A 23,045-nucleotide genomic window follows, 5' to 3' on the forward strand; every position below is an offset into this window, starting at 1 on the left:
GGGAGTGTGAACCTTAAGGTGTGAAACAGCTGTGTACTGCCTTTGTTTCTGGAGAAGGTATTTAACTGAGAGCCATGCTAGGCTCAGTGAGACTCTGCTGACCGTCTGTCCCGCAGCCATGGGGGCTCCACAAGCTTGTTTGTATGTTGTCTTTGTGTGCTTGGATTAAATAATGTTAGCTACCGCTCACCGCTCGTCTGCAGGCTTTATTTAAGTGGAAAACTTCCACAACACTGCATAAAAGCAGTGCTGGAACACACTATGGTGCCATACCCTTGTGAGCATCAGTTGAACAGTATTGTACTCCAGAAAGTAGTGTGTTGCTACAAAAATGGGGAGAAGAAAGCAATTAACAATGGAAGACAGACAGGCCATCATAGCACTTAAAAATACCTCTATAAAATAGGTGTAGGTCTGTCCTACAGAGAAATTGCAAAGAAAGTCCAGGTGAGTACAGGTTCCTTCACCATCAAAAGGCACTCAGAAACTGGGGCAAACTCTGACAGGAAGAGGTCTGGCATACCCAAAGCCACAACTGAATCACAGGACAAGTTACTGAAAGTTAACAGCTTGCGTGATAGGTGGCTCGCAGGACAACAGCTTCAAGCACAGTTTAATAGTGGTCATAGTAAGCAACTCTCAGTTTCAACTGTTAAGACAAGACTTCGAGCTGCAGGTTTGACAGGAACGCCATTGCTAAAACATCAGAATAAGACAAAAAGGCCTGCCTGGGCCGTGAAACACCACCACTGGACTACTGGAGACTGGAAGAAGGTATCATGGACTGATGAATCCAAATTTGAAATCTTTGGTTCATGCAGGATCTTTGCACGCCATCGAGTAGGTTTGTTGGATCAACAGTCAAACATAGAGGAGGATGTGTGATGGTCTGGGGCTGTTTTGCTGTATCCAGGGCCTGAACCAAAATAGCTACTACAGCATTCTGCAGTGCCATGCAATACCCTCTTGTATGCACCTAGTTGGTCAGGGTTTCAAGATTATGACCCAAAACATAAGTCCAAGCTATGCCGGGATACCCCAGGAAAAAACAGCAAGATGGTAACCTTGAAAACATGGAGTGGCCAGCACAGTCTCCAGACTTAAACCCCATCAAGCTGGTTTGGGATGAACTGGACAGAAGAGTGAAAGCAAAGCAACCTACAAGTGCCACTGTCTGTCGACATTACATGAATCCAGGCCTATACAATAAAGGGTGCCAACTGTGTGGAAAGCGGACACAGTTCAGGAGGCTGACCGCAGAGCCAGTGGTGGCAATGGAGCAGTTCTGAAGGCCGACTGTGGAGGCAGCGGCAGTGATGAGACAGTCCAGGGTACTGGCCGTGAGGAAAGCAGCGGCAGGTGAAGTCCAGATGCCCACTGCGTGGGAAACGGGGGTGGCAACATAGTTAAGGAGGCTGTGAATGACAACAAGGATGCTCAGTCAATGGCCTGGAAAGTGGCCGGCAACAGTGTAGTGCTGGATGTGGACGAGCAGGCCGTGCAGGCCGTGGATGAGCAGGACCAGAAGGCACAGGGCCAGACACACAAGACCAGATGGCGGCGTAGCAGACACAGGCGGTTGGATGGCCGGCATCATGGCTGTTGCAGATGGTGGATCTGATGGTATCGTGGCTGCCACAGATGGTTGATCTGATGGTTGAGTAGTTGGTGGAGCTGATGGCTGGACTGACTCTCCAGAGTCCTCAGCAGAGGCAGACGACAGCTGGGCAGACTCCCCAGAGTCAGCTGGGTAGACACTGCAGAGAGTCGCCAGCAGATGGCATCAAAACCGTGGACAGCTGGACGGACTCTTCAGAGCCGCCAGCAGGCACAGATGGCTGGCGCGGCTCTCCAGAGGCCCCAGCTGGAACAGATGCAGGACCAGCAGGTGCAGACTTCTGGCTGACCAGACGGCTGAGCAGGTGTCTGAGCAGATGACTGGGCTAATAACTGACCTAGCGACTGAACTAGGGACAGAAGTAGAGGTTGTTGTAATGGTGGATGAAGTGGTGGATTAGCAGGTGGCTTTACTTGTTCTCCTAAGAAAACAAAGGAAACGGCCGGAATGGGTGCTGGACACCAACTGCTCCCACCCGAGGAGCAGCTACTGGTGCAGAGGTGGGCTGTTTCCTGGTTGGCCTCACCCTGGGGACCCGCATGGGTGCCGGGGACGACTGGGCACCAGTCACTCCCACCCGAGGGGTGGTTATGGGTGCAGGAGGTAACTGGTTAATGGCCATCCTCACCTTGGGAGCCGGAACAGGCACTGGCAATGGCTGCGCTGCTGCTGTCCCCAGCTGGTACAGGTGTAGAGAGCAGAGCCTCAGCTGGCCTGGAAACCGGAGCAGGGACCAACCGGGCCCTGGCCCCCCTCACTCGAGAAACTGATACAGGTGCAGGGGATGGCTGGACCGCAGTCACCCTGAGAACAGGGGGCACAGAGAGGCAGAGGAACAGTCTCGGAAAAAACAGTGTCAGCAAAAACAGATTTAAACCCTTTGCCACCTTGACGAACAGTTTTTACAGTCTTTGTGGTTGGGTGGACAAAATATGACTTGACAGAACATGACTTGACAGAACCTGAAGTTCTGAAGAGGAACAGTGCTGAAGAGGAACAACCCTAGGTTTCTGTTTAGCCCTGTTATATGTCTGTTATATGAAGCACTATGGTCTTGGAGGAATGTTGTCTTCACTGTGTACTGTACCACTGCACATGGTTGGAATGTCAATAAAGCCACTTGACTTGACTAGTAAGATGCCCAAGCTTCATGGAGGGCTTTTTTCAATAGATTACAGATATAGGTTATCAAGTACTTCTGATTTGAGGGTCTCTTTTTCAGAGGAGCTACAGTATCCGGAGTCGTGCGCAGTGACGATGTAAAATTAGTAATGAGATATTTGAGATTTGTCACCGTTGTGGAAGTTCACCACCAGTCCTTTGGTTTCCCCAGCACCGATCTTGAGGCACTTCCACAAACTCCTGGGTCAGCTCTCTTTACTTTATCAGCTCCTGTGTGATTGGAGAACTGCTGCAGTGTGTTTTGCTTATGATTTTGTAGGTAGGAATTTGTCTTTATAGGTTTCTGTTCACCTGTAGTTGTGTGTTTGTGTCGGACAAACTGACTGCACTGGTCAAACTATGTCTGTTTCAGGTGAGTTAACAAAGCTGTAGATATGCAGGTAAATGAGTGACAGTGTGAGCAAACAGCTGCTGTCTGGCCGAGCAAACGCTGAACTTTGTGCTGCAGGGCAGCGGCTGCGCAAGCAGGTTGGCAGACTGCGGCTGCTTCAAGTTTTGTGTTTTTGTCTTAGTGGAAAGTCAAGGAAAGGTCAGTATGGCGGAGAGGAGGATGGCAAGAAAGGTGTGTGCAGAGCCCGACTTCCTGCAGTTCAACGATCTGGGCTGTGAGATGGTTGGAGGGAAGGTGAGTCACCACAAGTATGAATCAAAGGACTCCCAAAGATTTCTTACTTTTTTTTGACAATATTTACTGTTTGTGTGACACACTACTAAAAATATAAAAAGCATTCAGTACTTCATTACAACTGTTTGAAACCACAGCCTGATATGAAAACAATGTAAAGTCAGTAATATAATATACGAAAGACACAATGAATACACATGAATTATATTGCAGTTTGTAATCTTTCATTATAATATGTAATTTATAGTAAATTAATAAATTGTGAATAAAATCAGGGCTCCTAACATTCGTTCAGTATAATATGACAACAGACATAGAAGAAAACACAAAAATACATAAAATGATCACAAACAGGTCTAATGCTGATTTTTTGTACAGTTCTTACGTACATTGACTTTAACTGCAGTTAACTGTCTAAATATTTTCTCCCCTGCTGCTCAGGAAAGAGGCCAGCTAGCTGTTCACTCAGTTTCTGTTAGTGTAATGTTTAATCACCGCTTTAACAATGTTCTGTTCTCTGTGTTATCACATTGAAGCTGTTTGTGTTAGCAAAGCAATTTTTTTCTTTCAGGTCATTTTTGCCACAGACGAATGGTTTGCCCCAGCGAGAAACCTGTTGAAGGTAAAATAACTCCACTCATCAGCATCAGTGACATTCACGTTAAAGGAGCAGTCCACTGTTTCCTCCCCTGCCTGCAGCTCTGAGCCCAGTGATTCATATTTCACATCATTAAAAACACCTCACACCCAGCTTTATTTAAAAGAGTTGAATATTTGTTTAACAGCTTATGTCTGTTCTTTCCATCAAACAAAAGTCTAAAATGTTTAGAAAACAGTTTCTAAGGCACTATTTTTATCAGTGGATAAAATCCACATTTGGATGGAGGACAGCATATTCACACAGTGATGAACTGGACATAGCAGCAGGTGTATGGCAGGATTCTTTAATTTATGCAGGTGACTCAAAATGAGCTGGATAATTATAATACATTAACAGATTTATCTTTAAATAATTTTTAAAGCTTTTAAAGGCATTCAGAGTACAGATTCTATTGTTAAAAATACTGCAGTAAAAGTTTGAAGTACTGATGCAACCTCTTTACCCAAGTAAAATTAAAAAGTACTGGCTCTGAAATGCACTCAAAGTAAGAAAGTAAAAGCAGCTCTTTGGAGGACGTTTCTATTTTTGTGCAAAGCTAACTGAATTGTGCTATATTAATATAATAATAAAATAATATCAGTAGATGGGAAAACAGACTTTACACCTTTAATCCTAATCGGATTAAATCATGAATCAGAAGGAAAATAAAAATATATTTCTATTTTCTGTTTCCTTCATTGTAGAGGGTGACTTTGCCTCTACCTCTAAACAGGAAAATTTGTACAGTCAGTGGTTAAAGTGGCCAGGGGAGGAGCGGTGGTGGTGGTGGTGGTGGTGGTGGGGGGATCTCAGTGTGGGGAAAATCATCATATCTCTCAATAATTTCTATTGAAAGCTTCACCAGATTTTTTTAGTGTACGGGCTGTGATCAGCTGGCCTGCTGCTCTTTGTGGATGTACACATGTGGATTCAACCAGATGTGAGCAAATGTTTCCTGAGTTGTTCTGGCTGATTTAATCTCTAGACTGACAGTACATTGTTTATGCTGTCTTTATATTATACACTATACAACCATCATCAGCTAAAATTCATGTTTATCCTAACCTGCAGAGGATTTTCATGCAGCCTTTAAACACAGTTAGTCTGCCTCATCTTTATCCACCTCTGAGTGAAGTTAGCTCTCTTTCTTTTCTCCTCCTGTGAAATACAACAGCTTGACCTTTAGCTGCAACACACTCTGAGACAAACTGCACACAAACAGTTTGTGTGTTTGCTGATGTTTGTTGAGCTGATAGAAATGCTGCATTTCAAATTACCTGACACTTAAAAAAAACGCTACTCCCTTTATCCTCGCTCTTCTTCTTCTGTAGGGCTAGATAGATGCTGAAGTACCGCAAACACATCTTAATGACACCTGAAGTTAACCCTAAAACCACCACCTGTGACTGTGGCACACAGTTTTATCTCTTTTTATGCGACATCCTCTGGTGACTAATAATGTCTTCTGTTTAGGTTTAAATTGATGTTTGATGTTTGGAGAATTTGCTGTGATGTGAAATAATAACTCCCCCCAAAGACGTTAAACCTGAAGTAACCAGAATCAGAATCAGAATACTTTATTAATCCCGAAGGAAATTAGGGTTACAGCAGGCAGCACGCTAATCGCGCATGCACACTTACAAAGGAACCTTCTGACCAACTTTACACAAACATCACATTGGGGAGACATGTCAGAAAGGTAGGCTGATAGGAAAAAAAACAACGAAAATACACAACATGAGGTAAGAGGTGGAGAAAAAAAACTCCACTCAGACTGAGCTCCTAGTGGGAGAACAGTTTGATAACAGAAAAAACACCTCAGCACAAAAAGCACATGACTATCAATACACCATAGAAACACAAGACAAGTAACAGGGGCGGGTAAAGGGTAAGAGAGCCGGTGTAGACAGTGCATCCGGTCTTGCAGCATGTCTGTGCTGGTCCAGTTGACTGCCATCTTCCCCGGTAGGGCACAAGCATCAAAGGCGTTTCGAAAGGGAGGGGGGATCAGTGTGTGCATATCAGTGTATGTGTGTGTGTGTGTGTGTCCAGAGTTCAGCTGAGACAGTGTCCTTCGCCCCGCCAGGCTAAATAAACGGTCTTTCAGCCAACCCAGGTGGCCTTGCATGGAATGGGGGGAACAGTCTAAACACAGTCGTTATCAGGGTGTTTTTGTTCAGCTCCAGCCTTGAGACCGCAGCTGGCGCCGAAGGGGTCTTCACATGAAGTGATGATGGTTTTTACCTTAGTGCGAACAACTCATATGAATTCCAAAGCTGTTCTAACAGTCCAACACTGGTCTCTCAATCTCCCGTTGGAGAGCCGTGAGCTTTCTATGATGTTATCCAAACTTACGTTCTGTGATGTTGTCATTCTTTTTGCTCAAAGAGCCGATTCTGAGAACTCACGACCGCAGTGAGCTTCTCCAAGATGTGATCAAATTTGCGCTCAAAGGTGTTATTCGAGCTAGCCCCTCCAGATGTAATCCAGTTTTTCACTCAGAGGTCTTGTTCTGAGTATTCACGGCAGCCGTGCGTTCTTCAAGATCTTCTCCGTGCTGCACTCAATAAGCCCATTTTGAGAAACTCACGCCTCGTCCCATCATTTCAATCCCAGCGGGCAGCCTTGTGGGGGTTTGAACAGCCGGTTCTGCTTCCTTAATTCTTCGATAAGCCAGGGCCAAGCCAGCTCCGATCAGCAAGAACCCTGTTATCATGGTTCCGAATAGGTAGATATCTTCAGCAGTCAGGCTCACCCGAGCCCAGACTTCTCGTTGAGAAGGGGTGTCAATTGCATTCAGAGACCAGTTGATGAAATCCATAATTACTCTTTTAGGTTTTAGAGAATAGGCTGTGAGAGAGTGTTCCAGGGAAAAGTAAGTAAAAAAAAACACAAGACAAGACAAGGACATAAGAAGCTGAGCAGGGAAGATAAGGGCAGGAGAGGAGAAAAGTGCGACCGCCTTTGCTGAGAGCCAAAAGAAAAAGCCAAAAAATGGTGCATGCAGACACGAGTCTGTTTTGAAAATGTAGGTAGTGAAAATAAAAAGTAGTCAGAAAAAAACTACTCAAGTAAACTACAGATGTCAGAAATTCTACTAAGGTACAGTAAAGAAGTATTTGTACTTTGTTACTTCCCACCTCTGAAGGCATCTCTGAGGGGTGTGGTGACCTGTACTGCTGCTGTTGGTAGGCATGCTCCCTGAAGTCCAGCATTTTAACAGGCAGCTCATAATGTTGGTTTGTACACTCCAAAAAGTGAAACGTTGACTTTAATTAAAATTATTTTGTCAACAGGTTCCACGAAATTGCATTGTGTTAGTTTAAAGCAAAAATCTTTAAGTTATCTAATTTAAAAAACTACTTAGGATTAACAAGAGATATTTAAGACTACCTAAATCAAGTTATGTTGTATGAACATAAATGACATATTTACAGGTTAGATAGTTTAGATTAGTTTTTTAAACACATTTCATATTTGTGGCAGTAAAATGTTAAATTTAAGTTAGATTAATTCAAATATTATATTTTCAGCCACCTTATGCTTTACTAATTAGTTTTACATAAATCTATTTTGTCAACAGGTTCCACACAAATGAATTAAGTACATCCAACTTATTTTTTTACATTTCCTTTATTGCCAACACATTCAGTGAGCATTTGTGTAAATCCAGTCCGAAACAAAACACAACAGCTCATTAGGGTTAGTAACTAACAGTATGTAGACAGATGCAACATCAAGACTTTAAATTAAATGTCTGTGTCTGCCAGAAATAGAAGAAAACAAACAAACATTGAAGACCACATAACACATTGATAAGATGACACTTGAGTTATGCACATGTGATGCTAGTAAGGTCTGTGGAGTGCTTTTTCTTTAAAGTGTCTGAAATGGATAGAAAAGTTGCTTTTTGTAATGATTGCTTAGGGTCAGTCCAGTAACACAACGCCAATGAAGTGCTTTCCTTTAACAATGCAAAGTGCAGTGTCCACCTCAACAGCCACAATTTAAAAAAAAAAAAAAAAATGTAATAATAATAATAAAAAATAGTCCACTGATATTAGCAATCAAACAAAATTATATCAACATCCCAAATAAAACTTTAATAAAATATCAACATTATGGTCTAACAATAAAACAGCTTGTCAGCTTTCAGTTTTTTTTGCAACAGCACAACAGTAACCATTTAACACTTGCCAATGTCAACATTTGTTTTACCATTGTATGGGCAAAAAACTCGAGTTGCAAACATTTTAACACGGAAACAATTGTTCGTAGGGCTGTGCGATATGACCAAAATCTCATATCCCGATATAAGACATTTATCGTCCGATAACGATATAAATCACAAAAATTTAACAGTTTATGTAAATTCTGTGAATCTCGGTGCTGAAGCACCCCCAAAGATTTCTTACTTTTTTTTTTTTTTTTTTTTTACAATATTTACTGTTTGTGTGACACACTACTAAAAATATAAAAAGCATTCAGTACTTGTTTGAGACATAACATTTTAACAACAAAGGTATAGATAACACCCTCCCCCCCAAATGGTTTGTTCCAGCTCTCCCCTGCTCTGGCTCTAGCGCCGTTGCTGGCAGAGCGATGGTGGCTGAGACGCAGCGGAGCGGAGGTGTAAGTGCCTGGCTTAAAACAGGACATATTAGCTGCATTTAACCTTCAGTTACTCTTTATATAGTTAGGTAGGAGTCAGACCATGTTTTTTTTTAGCTGAAAAACATTACACCAGGTAACATGCAGTGTTGGAAACGTGTTTTCCGACGATGTTTGCTACCCTACAATCCATCCTGCTCTGTAGTCAGGTAAAAGTGTAAAATCAAATGATCCGTCAATCAAGAATAATGTTGGATCAGTGTTTAAATATTTTTATCTTTTATTAGATGTTCATGTGGTTTGGTTATTTGCCTTTTGGTTGAAAGTACACTGAGAGAGGACTTTTTGTTAGTGGTCTTAATAGTATTTGTTTTTTCATATTGATGTAATTTTTTTTTTTTTTTACATCTAATTGAATACAATCTATTTGTGTATGATTGTCAGTCCAAAGAGGGAGAGAGGAAAGAGGGAAACGTGAGGAGAAAGTACAAGGTCAGGAAGAACCAGGTAAAAAAAACAGACAGGGAACAGTGACAGGCAAAACAGAAACTGTTAAACTGCTTGAGAGAGTTGATCACCAAAAAGTGCTAGACAGATTTGCCAACCTCAAGGTGAGGCGACATAGGTTAAAATAAAATAAAGAATCTGCAGAGCCTGCAGTAAAGATCTTTTCATACATTGTATACATTGTACCATAGGTACAATGTACCATAGGTACAAATTGTACCATAGGTACAATGTATACAATAGTTGCCTTTTAGAAAGTTGAAATTTAGAAAGTAAAACAAGAAATTCATTACTTAATTTCAAGAAGCAAATTATTGATTGAAATACAACTGCAAAAAAATACTACTCAGAAGAAAAGCAAGAGAGTGACACTGCCATGTGCTAACTTTCTATAGAAACAAATGGTAAATGGCCTGCATTTGTATAGCGCTTTTCTAGTCCTTAAGGACCCCAAAGCGCTTTACACTACATTCAGTCATTCACCCATTCACACTCACAAGCTACATTGTAGCCACAGCTGCCCTGGGGCGCACTGACAGAGGCGAGGCTGCCAGACACAGGCGCCACCGGGCCCTCTGACCACCACCAGTAGGCAAACATGGGGTTAGTATCTTGCCCAAGGATATTTGGCATGCAGCCAGGAGGCAGCCTGGGATCGAACCACCAACCTTCTGATTAGTGGCTGACCTGCTCTGCCACCTGAGCTACAGCCACCCAGCCAGAAACAATTATCACCAGGTCTGTCGACCTCCATTGTCTGTCCACTCATATATCGTGAATAATTTTATTTAAAAAAACCTTAAGTGTGTGATTTAACAAAATGTAATTTATAACTATGTTGATATGTATAACTCCGACCAGACCATTTTTACATAATACAGATTACTGACAGAGCATAACAATGGTGTCACGGTGGCTTTCGCCTTCGACTTTTTGGATTTTAAATGTCACAACTGTTACGATATTACTTCAGGGAGCAGACATGACACCGTCTTAGGTTTTAGCCATCACTTTTATTATTCCCCACACCACCCTCCGGTGGCTTCCACATGAACTGCACCTTAAACAACAACTGTTCACTCATATCATGACATCCCCCTTTTTTTTCTTTTTTTTTTCAACAACAGGGGCAAACAACAAAGTAACTCACAACACCACTCAAGGCCCATGACCAGTGGGGGAAAAAAAGAAAGAGAAAAAAATTCTTCTTGGCATACTCACATTTCTCTCTAGTGAACTTTTTTTTTTTTTTTTTTTTTTTTTTTTTTTTTTGTCAAAGCATATACTCGAAACATAATGTTCATTTTATTCCTCAATAAGCCTTCTGGGCTTGGAAACAATGCGTCCACTCGCAGTTTTGGGTGGGGAACTTGAAAACTCTGTGGGAGTGACATTTCTACTTTGCATGTCCATCTCACTTTGTCCCTGTGTTTTATCACACACATTTTGCCGTGTCACGTTTTGATTGTCCCTTGACTGCCTTAGAAATTTTCTGTTCCTTCTATATGTCTGTCCATCAGGCATCTGAACAACATAAGATCTTGGATGTTCAGATAAACCTGTCACCTGAGCTGGATTCCATACACCCTGTTGCCACATTCTGACAGTGTCACCAACCTGCAGTTGCTGAAGTGCTTTGGTTCCTTGGTTAAAGTATTCTCTCTGTTTCTGTTGTCTTGTTTCTAACAACTGCTGCACTGTCTTAGTGACCATGTGGGGTTTCAATCTTTGCGATGTTGTTGGAAGTCTTGTTCTTATGCGTCGACCCATTAGCAGCTGGGCTGGTGACGCTCCAATGTCCTCCAACGGTGTACTCCTCAGATTCATTAATGACAGATACGGGTCATTCCCCTCGGCTTTTGCCTTTTTTAACAAGAGTTTCACTGTTTGTACTCCTCTCTCTGCCATTCCGTTTGACTGTGCATGGTGGGGGCTCGTAGTGTTGTGACAAAACTCCCACTCTTTTGCAAAGTCTTGGAATTCACGGGAGCTGAACTGTGGTCCGTTGTCTGAAATCACCGTTTCAGGAATCCCGTGTCTGGCAAATTGTGACTTAAGATGAGTGATAACTGTTGCACTTCTTGTGTCCGACTTCAGCCACTCAACCTCAATGAACTTGGAATAGTAATCCACTAAGAGGAGATATTCCTGCTGGTCAAAGGTAAATAGGTCCACACCTATCTTTTGCCAGGGTCTTTCTGGAACACTATGTGGATGTAGTGGCTCTTTGTTCTGTCGTTTCTGGTGAGTACTGCACACATCACAGCAGTTCACCATCTCTGTGATACTCTGTGACATTCCAGGCCAAAAGAGTACTTCTCTCGCTCTGCGTCTGCAGCTTTCAATACCCAAGTGACCTTCATGAATGCGCTTTAGCATTTCTGCTCTCAGTGCTGCAGGAACAATAAGCTGCTCTCCTTTGAACAGAACTCCATCCACTACTGAAATTTGTTCCCTGTAATTCCAATACGCTTGGATTTCTGTTGCAGCTTGGTTTCTTGTTTCTGGCCATCCATCCAGAACTGTCTCTGTAAGTTTAGTCAGTGTCATATCATTCCTTGTTTCCTTTCTGAATTCCTCTAGTTTTGCACTTGTCACAGGTAAGTTGGAAATTACCATGTGCACCTGGTCTTCTATCTCATTATCAGATGAGCTGGTCACTGGCAAATATGCTCGGGATAATGTGTCTGCGATGTACATTTCCTTTCCTGGCTTGTACTGTACTTGTACCTGATATTTTTGCAGTCTCATTAGGAGTCTCTGTATTCTTGCTGGAGCACTGCTCAACGGCTTTTTCATTATCACTTCTAGTGGTTTGTGATCTGACTCCACGTTCACTTTTCTTCCATACACATACTGATGGAAACGCTCTGCACCAAACACAATTGCCAACATCTCCTTTTCTATTTGTGCATAACGCTGTTCAGTCTCTGTTAATGAGCGTGATGCATAAGCAACTGGCTTGCCATCTTGTAGTAAGACAGCACCGAGTCCACTTTTAGAAGCATCGACAGATAGTGTTACTGGAAGCTGTACATCATAGTATCTGAGCACAGGAGCTTCAGTAAGAATTGTTTTCAATTTGTTGAACGCGTGCTGATGCTCACCTTCCCACTGCCATGCAACATCATCTCTGGTAAGGCCGCGTAATGGCTCTGTGTGTTGTGACATGTTTGGAATGAACTTTGCTAGGTATGTCACCATACCCAGAAATCGCTCCACATCTTTTTTGCACTCTGGTGTAGGCATTTTCTTTACGGCCTCTATCTTGCTCTGATCTGGTTTCAAACCATCTGCCGAGAAGATGTGGCCAAGGTATTTAATTTCCTCCAGGCCTACCTTGCATTTGTCCTTGTTCAGCTTAAAATGTTTTGCTCTTGCTCTCTCAAGCACTTGCCTCAGTCTGTCGTCATGCTGTACTTTAGTCTCTCCCCAGATCAAGAGGTCGTCTATGTATGTCTCGACGCCATCAATCCCCTCAAACAGCTGCCTCACTGTCCTGTGGAATACTTCTGGAGCTGAATTAATTCCAAAAGGCAGGCGAAGAAATCTGTAACGACCAAAAGGTGTGTTGAATGTACAGAGACGAGAGCTGGCTTCATCCAATTTAAGTTGCCAAAATCCTGAGCTTGCGTCCAGCACAGTGAAATATTTGGCCTTTGCCAGTCGGCTCGTTATCTCTTCAACTGTTGGCAACTGGTAGTGCTCTCTCATGACTGCTGTATTGAGATCACGTGGATCTAGGCAGACTCTCAGTCGTCCAGTAGCCTTTTCCACAATGACGATTGGATTCACCCACTGGGTAGGCTCTTCAATTTTTGTAATCACTTCCAGTTTTTCCATTCTGTCCAGTTCTACTTTGAGTTTTTCTCTCAAAGTGACAGGGATTTTTCTTGGTGGATGAACTTTTGGTGCCACACTATCATTAATTTGAATGGTGTGTTCTCCCTCAAGGCAACCTATGCCCTCAAACACATCAGCAAATTCTTTGAAGATGTCCATTTCATCACTTTTATTCAGTGCCATCACTCTCTTGATGAGTCCCATTTCTTCACATGTTTGAATTCCCAGAATTGGCTTGGTTTCTGATTTTACGACAATGAACTCCAAAACAAAACTTTTCTTTTTGTATTTCACTGCCCAAGTGCACTTTCCTTTAACTGCTATTTTGTCTCCGGTGTATGTTGACAACCTGACATTTGTGGGTCTAAGCATTTGCTTATTTCCTATTCTTCGTAGTAGACTGTAGGGAACCACATTGGCTTGTGCACCAGTATCTAGTTTGAATTTCACAGGTTTGTGGCCAACTTTTATTTCTACAGTCCATTCATCTGTTCGTGTCTGTGTTTTTGCATTTACAGCCCCAATGAACAGACTTGCCTGCTGATCCGTGGCTTCATCGGCGACAGTGTGCACTTTTCTCGATCTACACATTCTGGCAAAGTGATTCATTTTCCCACAGTTCTTGCACTGTTTGCCATAAGCAGGGCATTGGCGTGATGCATGCTTAGTTCCACATCGTTTGCAATTAAATGTGCTTGCTTGGTCTTTGTCGTTCGGTTTCATCTTACTTTGTCTGTCTTTTTTGCATGTCTGCTTATGTCTCACTGCATCTACGTCTTTACTTTCATGTGCAGAGACTTGAGCATTGTGATCCTCCTCATGCATTTGCTTGATTTGAGCTTTTGTGGTCTCAGCCGCAATGCAAAGCTGAACTACTTTTTCGAGAGTAATATCATCTTCTCTTAACAGCCTTTCTCTCATTGCGTCAGATGTAATTCCACACACTACGCGATCTCTGATGAGGGATTCTTGCAGTTGTCCAAATTCACATGACTTGGCCCTTAGCTTTAGCTCCGTGATATACTGGCTAATTAGCATATCCCCTTGCACACACGTGAAAAACTTGTACCTTTCATAGGTTATGTTCTTCTTTGGGTTACAGTATTCCTCAAATTTCTCCATTATTTTCGTCAGCTTATGCTCATCACCATTTTCTGTAAACGTGAAGGTATTGTACACTTCAACCGCTTCCTCTCCAGCAACGTGAAGAAATAGTGAAGACTGTACCTTGGGTGGCTTGCTAGCACCTCCTGTAGCCGCGAGATACAGCTCGAACCGTTGCCGAAACCGTCTCCAATTTTCCGAGAGGTTCCCTTGCAGCAAATCAAGTCCAGCTGGCGGCTTAAGCCCTTCCATGTGTGCGACACTCTTGTATAGCCTTATCAGTTCACTTCTGACACCATGTTACGATATTACTTCAGGGAGCAGACATGACACCGTCTTAGGTTTTAGCCATCACTTTTATTATTCCCCACACCACCCTCCGGTGGCTTCCACATGAACTGCACCTTAAACAACAACTGTTCACTCATATCATGACAACAACCTCATGCTATCCTTGCCTTGCTATCCTATTCGATATTTGTGACTCTCGGATTACAGTAAAGGAATCCCAAGAAAGCAAATGAAAAAATAATCCCTGTAGCTAATCCCTTAATAAAACAAAAAAACAACAAAAATGTTTCTTACACATTCCACAAAATAATCATGTTAACATATAAGCCTTTAATATAGTTGTTTGCAATAGCCTGAGATAAACAGGCACACTAAATTTCATCCCTTGTAATATTATATTTCATCTTAAGCCCAGGTTTGCTCTGTGAGGGGGATACTTCATCTGTTACCATGTAAACCTATACACACCACCTGCCCAGTGGTCTCACGGTTCCGTGTTACAATGGCAGGGCTTGGCAGGATGAAAGCAGACATATCTAACTTATCCAGGACCCAGTAAAACTATTGTAGCACAGGGGCATGCAAACTATATAACATCTCTTGTAAGACAAACGCAAACTATAACCATGCTCAACATGTAGATACTACACAACATAGTCAAAGAAAAACATGGTCTTACATCTCAAAAAAGAAACAGCAGCTTGCCGCCAAAAACAACGTTTTTAAGTTAAATTTGAAGTCTTGCGCATGAGCAGGTCCAAGCCGTGAAACCTTGTTGTTCTTCGTGGTTTTATTACAACTGTTTTTGCATTACTGCCACCTTGTGGATATACGAAGTATATCGATCCTAATTAACTTAAATGTTATGCCATCAAGTAACACATTAGTATTCTGTACAGCATGGCTATTCAACTACGAAGTTAGTTGGGCCAGATTTTCAAACCGAGGAATTTATCTGGGCCAGATATTTTTTTGAAGCCAGTAAGCAGCAGATCATGATCAATTTCAAACCCACACAACTGTATTGAAAAACAAGTAATCTTTTTATTTCTTTTCCCCTGTAAATCTCGTGACCTCTCACAAATGCACACCAAAAGGTCCATTTAAAAAAAGGGAGCTATAACTAAACTATTTTTTGCACATTTGAAATAATAATAATAATAATAACAAAAAACATTTTGATAATTCCCTTTCAAATTAAAATAAATATTTCGCTGACCACTCACTTTTCCTGCCATGGATGGAGCCCCATCCGTCACAAGTATACAGACACGCTTCATATCCAGACCATTTTCCTCAAAAAGAGCTGAAATCTTCTCAAACATTATTTCGCCAGCTGTGTGTCCCTCTAACGGTAGTAAGCCGAGCAATTTCCCATCCAAAAAACGGACATATACGCACAACTGTGCATTATCAGTTCTGTCTGTGATCTCCTGCTATAGACATTACATCAGTTTTCTTCAGGTCATCTAACAGCATTTCAAACTCGTCTGACGCCAGAACTTCAACTCTACGAATATTTGAACTGTCCTACAGGGGTACGTTTTTAATAGCAGATGTCTCACTTACTTTAATTTTTTCATCACTTTTCACCGCATCCACCATGGCCAGCATGCAGTATTTCACTGTTTCAGAATCTGTGAAAGGCCTTTTCTTCTTCGCCAAGAAGCAAACAGGAAGGGAAGATGCTGCAGCTGTCTCTTGGGCTGTACAGGACCCTCACCATGGTAGTACAACTCCGGTTGTAAGATGATTAAACTCTGTAAAATGAATAAGTATTTGTCAGTCCAGGCAGGGTTAAGACGACAGTTTTCATTGTCAATTTTGCGCTTTTGGAGTGAGAAAGACATGCTGTTGTCGCATCATATATTACGATGATTGTTTAATATGTTTACATCACGGTGCATTGTGGGTTAAATATTGCTAGGCTACTAGGAGTGTTGCATTCATAGTCTACACTACGCTGTAGGAATTTTTAATTTTTTTAAAAATTAATTAATTAATTAATTTTTTGCGTTTTCTCTGTGTTTCTGCCAGGACCACAGGCAGGGCCACTCGCAGGTTGCTTCTGGGCCGCATTTGGCCCGCGGGCCGCCATTTGAATAGGCTTGCTGTACAGACAATAATAGACACAATTACGTAGACTTGATTAGAAAAACATATTTTAACTTAACAAAAACATATATTTTAAGTAAAATGAAAATAAATAATTAATATACACTGAACAATCCACCTCATTCATTTTTTGAGTGTACAGAGAGAGCCGCCACAGTTCATCACATCTGCCTTCACCGAGTTTGGAAAGTGGATGGACGGATGGGAGACGAGGAGGAAGAGAACACCTGGTTAGTACCCTGAATTTTCACAAGTGTACCTGTTTTCTGACGTGGTGCTTTCTTTTACTCTCTTCTGGGTTTTCTGAGCCTCAGCTCCAACATTTCTTACACTTGGGTTTTGTTTTTGTTTTTTTTACTTTTAACATTTTGTTTATTTTAGTGTTCTTAGTTTGATCTGTGATTTTGTTAGAGTTTGCTCTAACCCTTGTTCCCTCTGTATTTCCCGTCTCATCTTCTTCAATCATTTCCCCCTGTTATTTATGTCTGTGTTTCATCCATCCATTCTCTTTTCCTTTTTTGCTTTTTTACTGAGAAGTGAACCAATCATCATTGTGTTGGTTTGTTTGCTTGTTTGCTTGTTTGCTGGTTTGCTTGGTTGGTTGCTTGGTTGAAGGTCACGACTGGTGCATTATCCAGCTGGGAGTCCCAGGTTTGATCCATGGCTTTGATGTCGACACGTCCTTCTTCACAGGAAACCACTCACCCTACATCTCCATCCAGGCCGGCTGTCTGGGTATGTCATCATCGTCATCCTCATCGCATTGCCCAATAACGTACTTTAAACTTTTCCATATCTAAATAGCTTCAATGAAACACTTCCTGTTGTTCTCCCAGACCAGGAGCCTCCTTTCACCCTGGAAGGAGACCGAACTGGCATGGCTACCTCCGATAGTCAGATGGCAGCTGTTGCCAAGGTAACAGCCTTGAGGCGACTTTTGTTGTGATTTGGCGCTATATAAATAAAATTGAATTGAATTGAATTGAATTGATCACTGACCTTCATGTGATCACCGACACTGTAGTGAGCCCCAGCTAAACAAATATTTAAAACAAGAGTGATGTGCTGAATTGACAGCTATGGTTTATGGTTTATCTGCAGCCATGTGAAAAGCGGAGAGCTCCTAATCGTCAATCAGTCATTAATTTATAGTCAGGACACCATAAAGACCTGAGTAGAATGTCTTTTTCACATGACTATATGCATGGCTGCTGATTGGGTGAACACCTGTGCCATGTGGGCATGTCTGACCTGGATGTTCACTGAATGATGTCATTTACTGTGTTTTATTGACAGCTGGGATCGGAGGTGTGGCCAGAGCTGGTGAGTGTGTCGCAGCTGCAGCCTGGATACTCGGACTGCTGCCATAACTACTTCAAAGTCAGCTTCAGCAGGAGAGTGACACACCTGCGCCTCAACATGTACCCAGGTACACACACACACACACACACACATGCTCTGTGCAACTTTATATGCATCTACAATATACTGTGTTTCAGATGGAGGCATAGCCAGACTGCGGGTGTACGGTGTCGGGCTGAGGGACTGGTCATCTGTCTCCACCAATCAGGATGTTGACCTAGTGGCTCTGACCAATGGAGGAGTCTGCCTTGGCTACAGTGACGCCCACTTTGGGCATCCACGCAATATGATTGGTTAACATCAGATAGTACAATAATCTGTATTTCAATATAATATATATATATTGATAATATTGGGTTGAATGTCTCTGTTGAGCTGGGAGCTCTGGTCAAACTGGTGTGCTGTGTTTGCAGGACTTGGTCGAGCTGCCAACATGGCCGATGGATGGGAAACGGCCCGCAGACTGGACCGACCCAAAAAACTGCAGGTTTGCACGCTGACAACACTAATGTCACATCTCCGCCTCTATACGTTAAAGCAGCTGTACATGAATCACAGCCAGCTTTATTCTGATTGGCCGGCCCAAAAGATTTTTGACAGCATGTTTCTCTGACATCATAAAGGTCCAAGAGCAGAAAAAACTGTGTGAAACCACTGAACTGGAGGAACATGAGAGGAAATAAGGAAAAGTCTTTAAAGTTTCTAACCTTTACACGTTTATAAAGGTTAAATCCAACAGAAGTAAAAGTGGTGCACTCTCCTGACATGTACCTTTATAAAAACTCTTCACATAGCACAAAAGGTCAAAATGTCCTCCAGCAGTGTCTGCACAGTAAAAAACATCAATTTCTGATTGACTTCATTTACTACCAACAGTTTCCTTGCTTGTCAGAGAGTCCGCTCTCTCTCTAAAATGTTTCATTTCATTAGAAAGGTTTCCACTTTCTTTTCAAGCTGTCCTCAGTGTCATAATTCATTGTACTATAACGATATAATATTATTAACTTGTTGTTTCTCCAACCGTGAACATAAATATTATTACCTTATAGGTGTGGGTTAAATGCTTCCCTGCTACAAATCTTGCAGGCAGACCAGCGTGGGATCCTGCAGGTTCCCGGCTGGGAGTGGGCGGTGTTTCGTCTCGGTCATCCAGGACTGATCAGCAGCATTGAGGTCGACACCAACCACTTCAAAGGTGGAGACACATCAGTGCTGCTTTTCTTTCCTCTAAAAACAAACTTAGCTCTTCAGCCTGACACTTTCCTCTCCAGGAAACTTCCCAGACTCGTGCAGGATCGAGGCATGCACTTTGACCCCTGAGGAGAAGGCTCAGTGTATCAGCAGTAGGTGGAATTCTGGGAAATGGAGGGTCCTTCTCCCTCCTCAGAAGGTAACCTTTGTCACCTGTTAAATCATTTTCACCCTCTCATCCTCTTTCTCACCGCCTCCTACCTCTCTGCAGCTCCGCCCTCATCACATTCATCACTACGGCAAGATGGAGCTGAAACTGAGCCATCCTGTCACCCACGTCCGACTTATCATCGCTCCGGACGGAGGAATCAGCCGCCTCCGTCTGTGGGGTCGACCCATACCATTCGCTGCAACTCTGGCCAGTAAGAAGTGGACAGTGTCCAAACTGTGACACCCAGATGACCTCAGACCTTCAGTGCTTTTAAAAAATTAAGTTGCTATTGATCTGCTGGTTATTGATTTCCTTTTGTCTGGTCCTCTGTCATTAGTTCTCATCCATCCATCTTAGTTTTCTCTCCCTCAGGCTCAAGGTCAACTTTAATCATCTTCCACCTTCCAGCCAACACCCTGACCCCCACCTCCAATGATTCTCCAGGACATTTGTCCTTTGAATGAGTCTGAAATGTCCAATTATGATTGCGCCTCCTTCTTTCCCCGTCTGTTTGAGATTTAAAGACATTAACCGGAAACATCTGGGCCTGACACACAGCTCCAGCTGTGGTATGCTCCTACACACAGTGCTCACGAGCGGCAGCAGAACTGCACCGTCAGGAGGTGTCAGGGGTTGGGAGTTAGCTGCGTCATCAATTCATTAAAAAGCTGTGCTCAGTTGTTCTTACTCCCGCAGTCAATTATAGTAGACCCTCCTCCACCTTCGTGTTGGCTCACAAAGCTGCTGTGAATGGTGGAGGTGGTGTAGCTCAGACACATGTGACATGTGCTCACACTGGATTCACGTCACATGTAGAACCCTCACTCTGATATTTCTGGATCTTCAGTCTCTGGTTTTGGTTTCTTTTCCATGTTTTAGTTAGATCGTCTCCGCTGGCTTCAGTGATTCCACGATCATTTAAAGCACATACATTTAAAAACACCTCACATGCTTCAGATGTGAAAGAATGAATGGGTTTGTTTACTTCTGTAAAATAAAGCTGTGACAGCCAAAGTTTGATTTCACTCTAAACATAAAAACAACATAAAATCACTAATAAATGAACAGGTTTAAAGTTATTTACAACCTGCCCCCTAATCAAATACACTGCCTCCTCCACCTCTCTGTAAAATCTGTGACTGTTTTTCATTATTAGGGGCATGGCCTCTGTGACTGACACGTGGATGGTGACACAGGCTTCAGCTGAACTGCACCTCTGGACCCTGTTTGTGCTGTTGGCCTTTGGAACATTTTAATGACATCATGTGACCAATAACAGGGCTGCTGTGAGGTTACTGTAGTAACAGAAGGCTGATCTCCAGTTTTCACTTCTCTACTGAGTACGTAGTAGTATGTTATACCCAGGGACCATGAACCTGACTAATGGATATACAGTACTATGCAAAAGTGTTGAGCGGGAAATATGTGCAGTGGTTTATTGAAACATGCTAACATCATGTAAATACAGCACATGAGGCACAAACAAAGTTTGTACAAATCTTCATTCTTCAACACAGTCTGGTGTTCAGATTTTCAGTGAGCAGGATGCTCTGAGCACTTGCAAGAAGAGCGAGGGTGGAGGATGAAGATGGTGCTGCAGGCAAGAGGAGAAGAGGAAGAGCTTAGAGAAGGTTCATGGATGAAGGAGGAGATGTAGAGGACTGGAGTGAACGGCTGGGAGAAGAAGAATTTAATTTTATTGATATAATGCCTAGACGGTTTAAATTGTAAGGTGAAGACCCACAACAATAAAAAGAAGAAGTCTCGAGGAGTTGTTTTTTTTATTTTTATGAGCACATATAATTTTTTACAAAACAAGGAACATGATTCAACAGAGGCAGTGACCCCTGACCCTAACAGACTACTGCAGTAAAAATCACATCCGTCCCAAAATGTCCATTTTCCTATTTTGTTTCATTCTCTGTGCACGCACACAGACACTCACACACACACACACACACACACACACACACACACACACACACACACACACACACACACTACACACTGCTGGTCTTTCTTTATTTGTGCGCTTCTTCAAAGCGCACAAATAAAGAAAGTGATAAAATTATGTAACCACAGAAAAGCACATTAAGTGATAAAATGACCATTAAAATATGAAGAGAGTAGTTAAAACACACTGGCTTCTAAAGTCAACAACCTTTCAATATTTTCTCATTCTTAATAATCGAATAAATCACCTCTATAATTAAATATCTCACCAGACAGACTTCCAGGGTGCAGACTGGTAGAGTACAAAATTCTCCACTTCTGAAGAAACTCAAATGAGAGAATAAATATTTACATTGAAAAGGGGAGGAGCAAACTGTACAGCACTTCCTTTTCAAACCAAAGCTTTTCTTTCGGAAGGATTTCACTAAGATGTCCAAACCAGATGAGGAGCATCGTGCAGTAAAACTCCTAATATTCTGATCCAGTTAAACTCTTGCACATTTACACTGAGTGTGGATCTGAGGAGTGTTTGTATTTTCTTCACCTGCGTCCTGGTTCTGATTACTGTTGATGTGAACGTCTTTAAAACCATGCTGTTTTCTCTGAGCCAGCCACGCACAATTTCTGATTCATCTCTCAACACTTCCTGTAAATCCTGGTGCTTTTTTTCTGAGTGATACATCATCAGCTTACTGCTACTTAGGGATGGGTATCGTTTAGGTTTTATCCGATACCGGTGCCAAACCGGTACTTTTGAAACGGTGCCGGTGCTTAAACGGTGCCCAAACCGGTGCTTAAAGAATGGAAAACACAAAAGTGGTCCAAAAACCTCTCATGTTCAGCTGTTTTTTTGTAAAAAGATAACAATGTTAGTCTTTTCTGCAGGTATAGGGCATATATGGTATCACTCTGGGCTGGAAGCAGTGCTTAAACAATGGAAAAAACACAAACTTTGTCCAAAAACCTCTCATGTTTAGCTGTTTTCCACTTTTTCTTCGGTCATTTTAGCCTTTTTGGCCAGGGTGAAGGGAGTATCTGCCATCAAACAAGAAGACAGCCGCATGTAGCTATGATGGTGTTTGCTAGTTCACGTTACATGCATTAATTTAATAACGCGGTTAGCTTACTCAACGTAAATTACACACGAACAACATGAAGCTACTCACGCAGAGAAGAACGGCTGCTGCTGCCATCATCATTTCTGCTACACTGGCAGGGCTAGGTTCATCGGATTTAAAGTGTGACCTCCTTTGACAGTATCAGCTTAAAGCACTTGTTGCAGGCTGCTGAGTTTGCATCTTTTGCTGTGAAGTACAGCCAGACTTTTGACCGCTTTGCCTTGGGCATTTTTAATCTGTAGCTCTGCTCTAAAAGAACGTACGTACCTGGACCCGCCTACTATCCTCGAAACGTAAAATAATTGGCTAGAATCTAAAGTGTATCATTCCATACCAGTTGGTGGCGGTAATGCACCTTTCAGTTGTTTGCCAACCGCCAATAGAAATGTAAGGAAGAAGAAAGTGTATCACAGCTCAGGAAAAAAAAGCACCGAAATAAAGCACCGAAATGCGCGCTGCTTTTCGGTCTGGTTACTACCGTTTATGTCAGAACCGGTGCCATGATGGCACCGGATACCGGTACCCATCCCTACTGCTACTCACAACAACATGAACACTTTTTAAAGTAGCTTTCAGATCGTTTGTATAAACAGAGAACAGGAAGTGAGTCATGCAGCTTCCTCGTGGCATCTCACAGTGAGTGTCTGTCCAGCGACATGAGCAGCTGTTTCCAG

General features: G+C 42.5%; 1 protein-coding gene across 2 annotated transcripts; it reads left to right on the plus strand.

The window, feature by feature from the left end:
• The first annotated feature begins 3,214 nt into the window (after positions 1-3,214).
• On the plus strand, positions 3,215-21,089 carry allc (allantoicase). 2 transcript variants are annotated; one of them, XM_085133986.1, is made up of 12 exons: positions 3,215-3,425; positions 3,997-4,047; positions 16,679-16,766; positions 17,152-17,271; positions 17,373-17,452; positions 17,833-17,965; positions 18,036-18,191; positions 18,312-18,385; positions 18,985-19,093; positions 19,170-19,288; positions 19,361-19,511; positions 20,457-21,089. In XM_085133986.1, the coding sequence occupies exons 1-12, from the start codon at positions 3,336-3,338 to the stop codon at positions 20,471-20,473; spliced, it is 1,188 nt and encodes a 395-aa protein (XP_084990112.1). In that variant the 5' UTR covers positions 3,215-3,335; the 3' UTR covers positions 20,474-21,089. The 2 variants fall into 2 exon arrangements, with proteins under 2 accessions (XP_084990112.1, XP_084990111.1); XM_085133985.1 differs by lacking the exon at positions 20,457-21,089 and having other exon boundaries at positions 3,216-3,425; positions 19,361-20,439.
• Positions 21,090-23,045: the final 1,956 nt, after the last annotated feature.

The sequence above is a fragment of the Neolamprologus multifasciatus genome, chromosome 15 (assembly GCF_963576455.1).
Source record: "Neolamprologus multifasciatus chromosome 15, fNeoMul1.2, whole genome shotgun sequence".
Lineage (NCBI taxonomy): Eukaryota > Metazoa > Chordata > Actinopteri > Cichliformes > Cichlidae > Neolamprologus > Neolamprologus multifasciatus.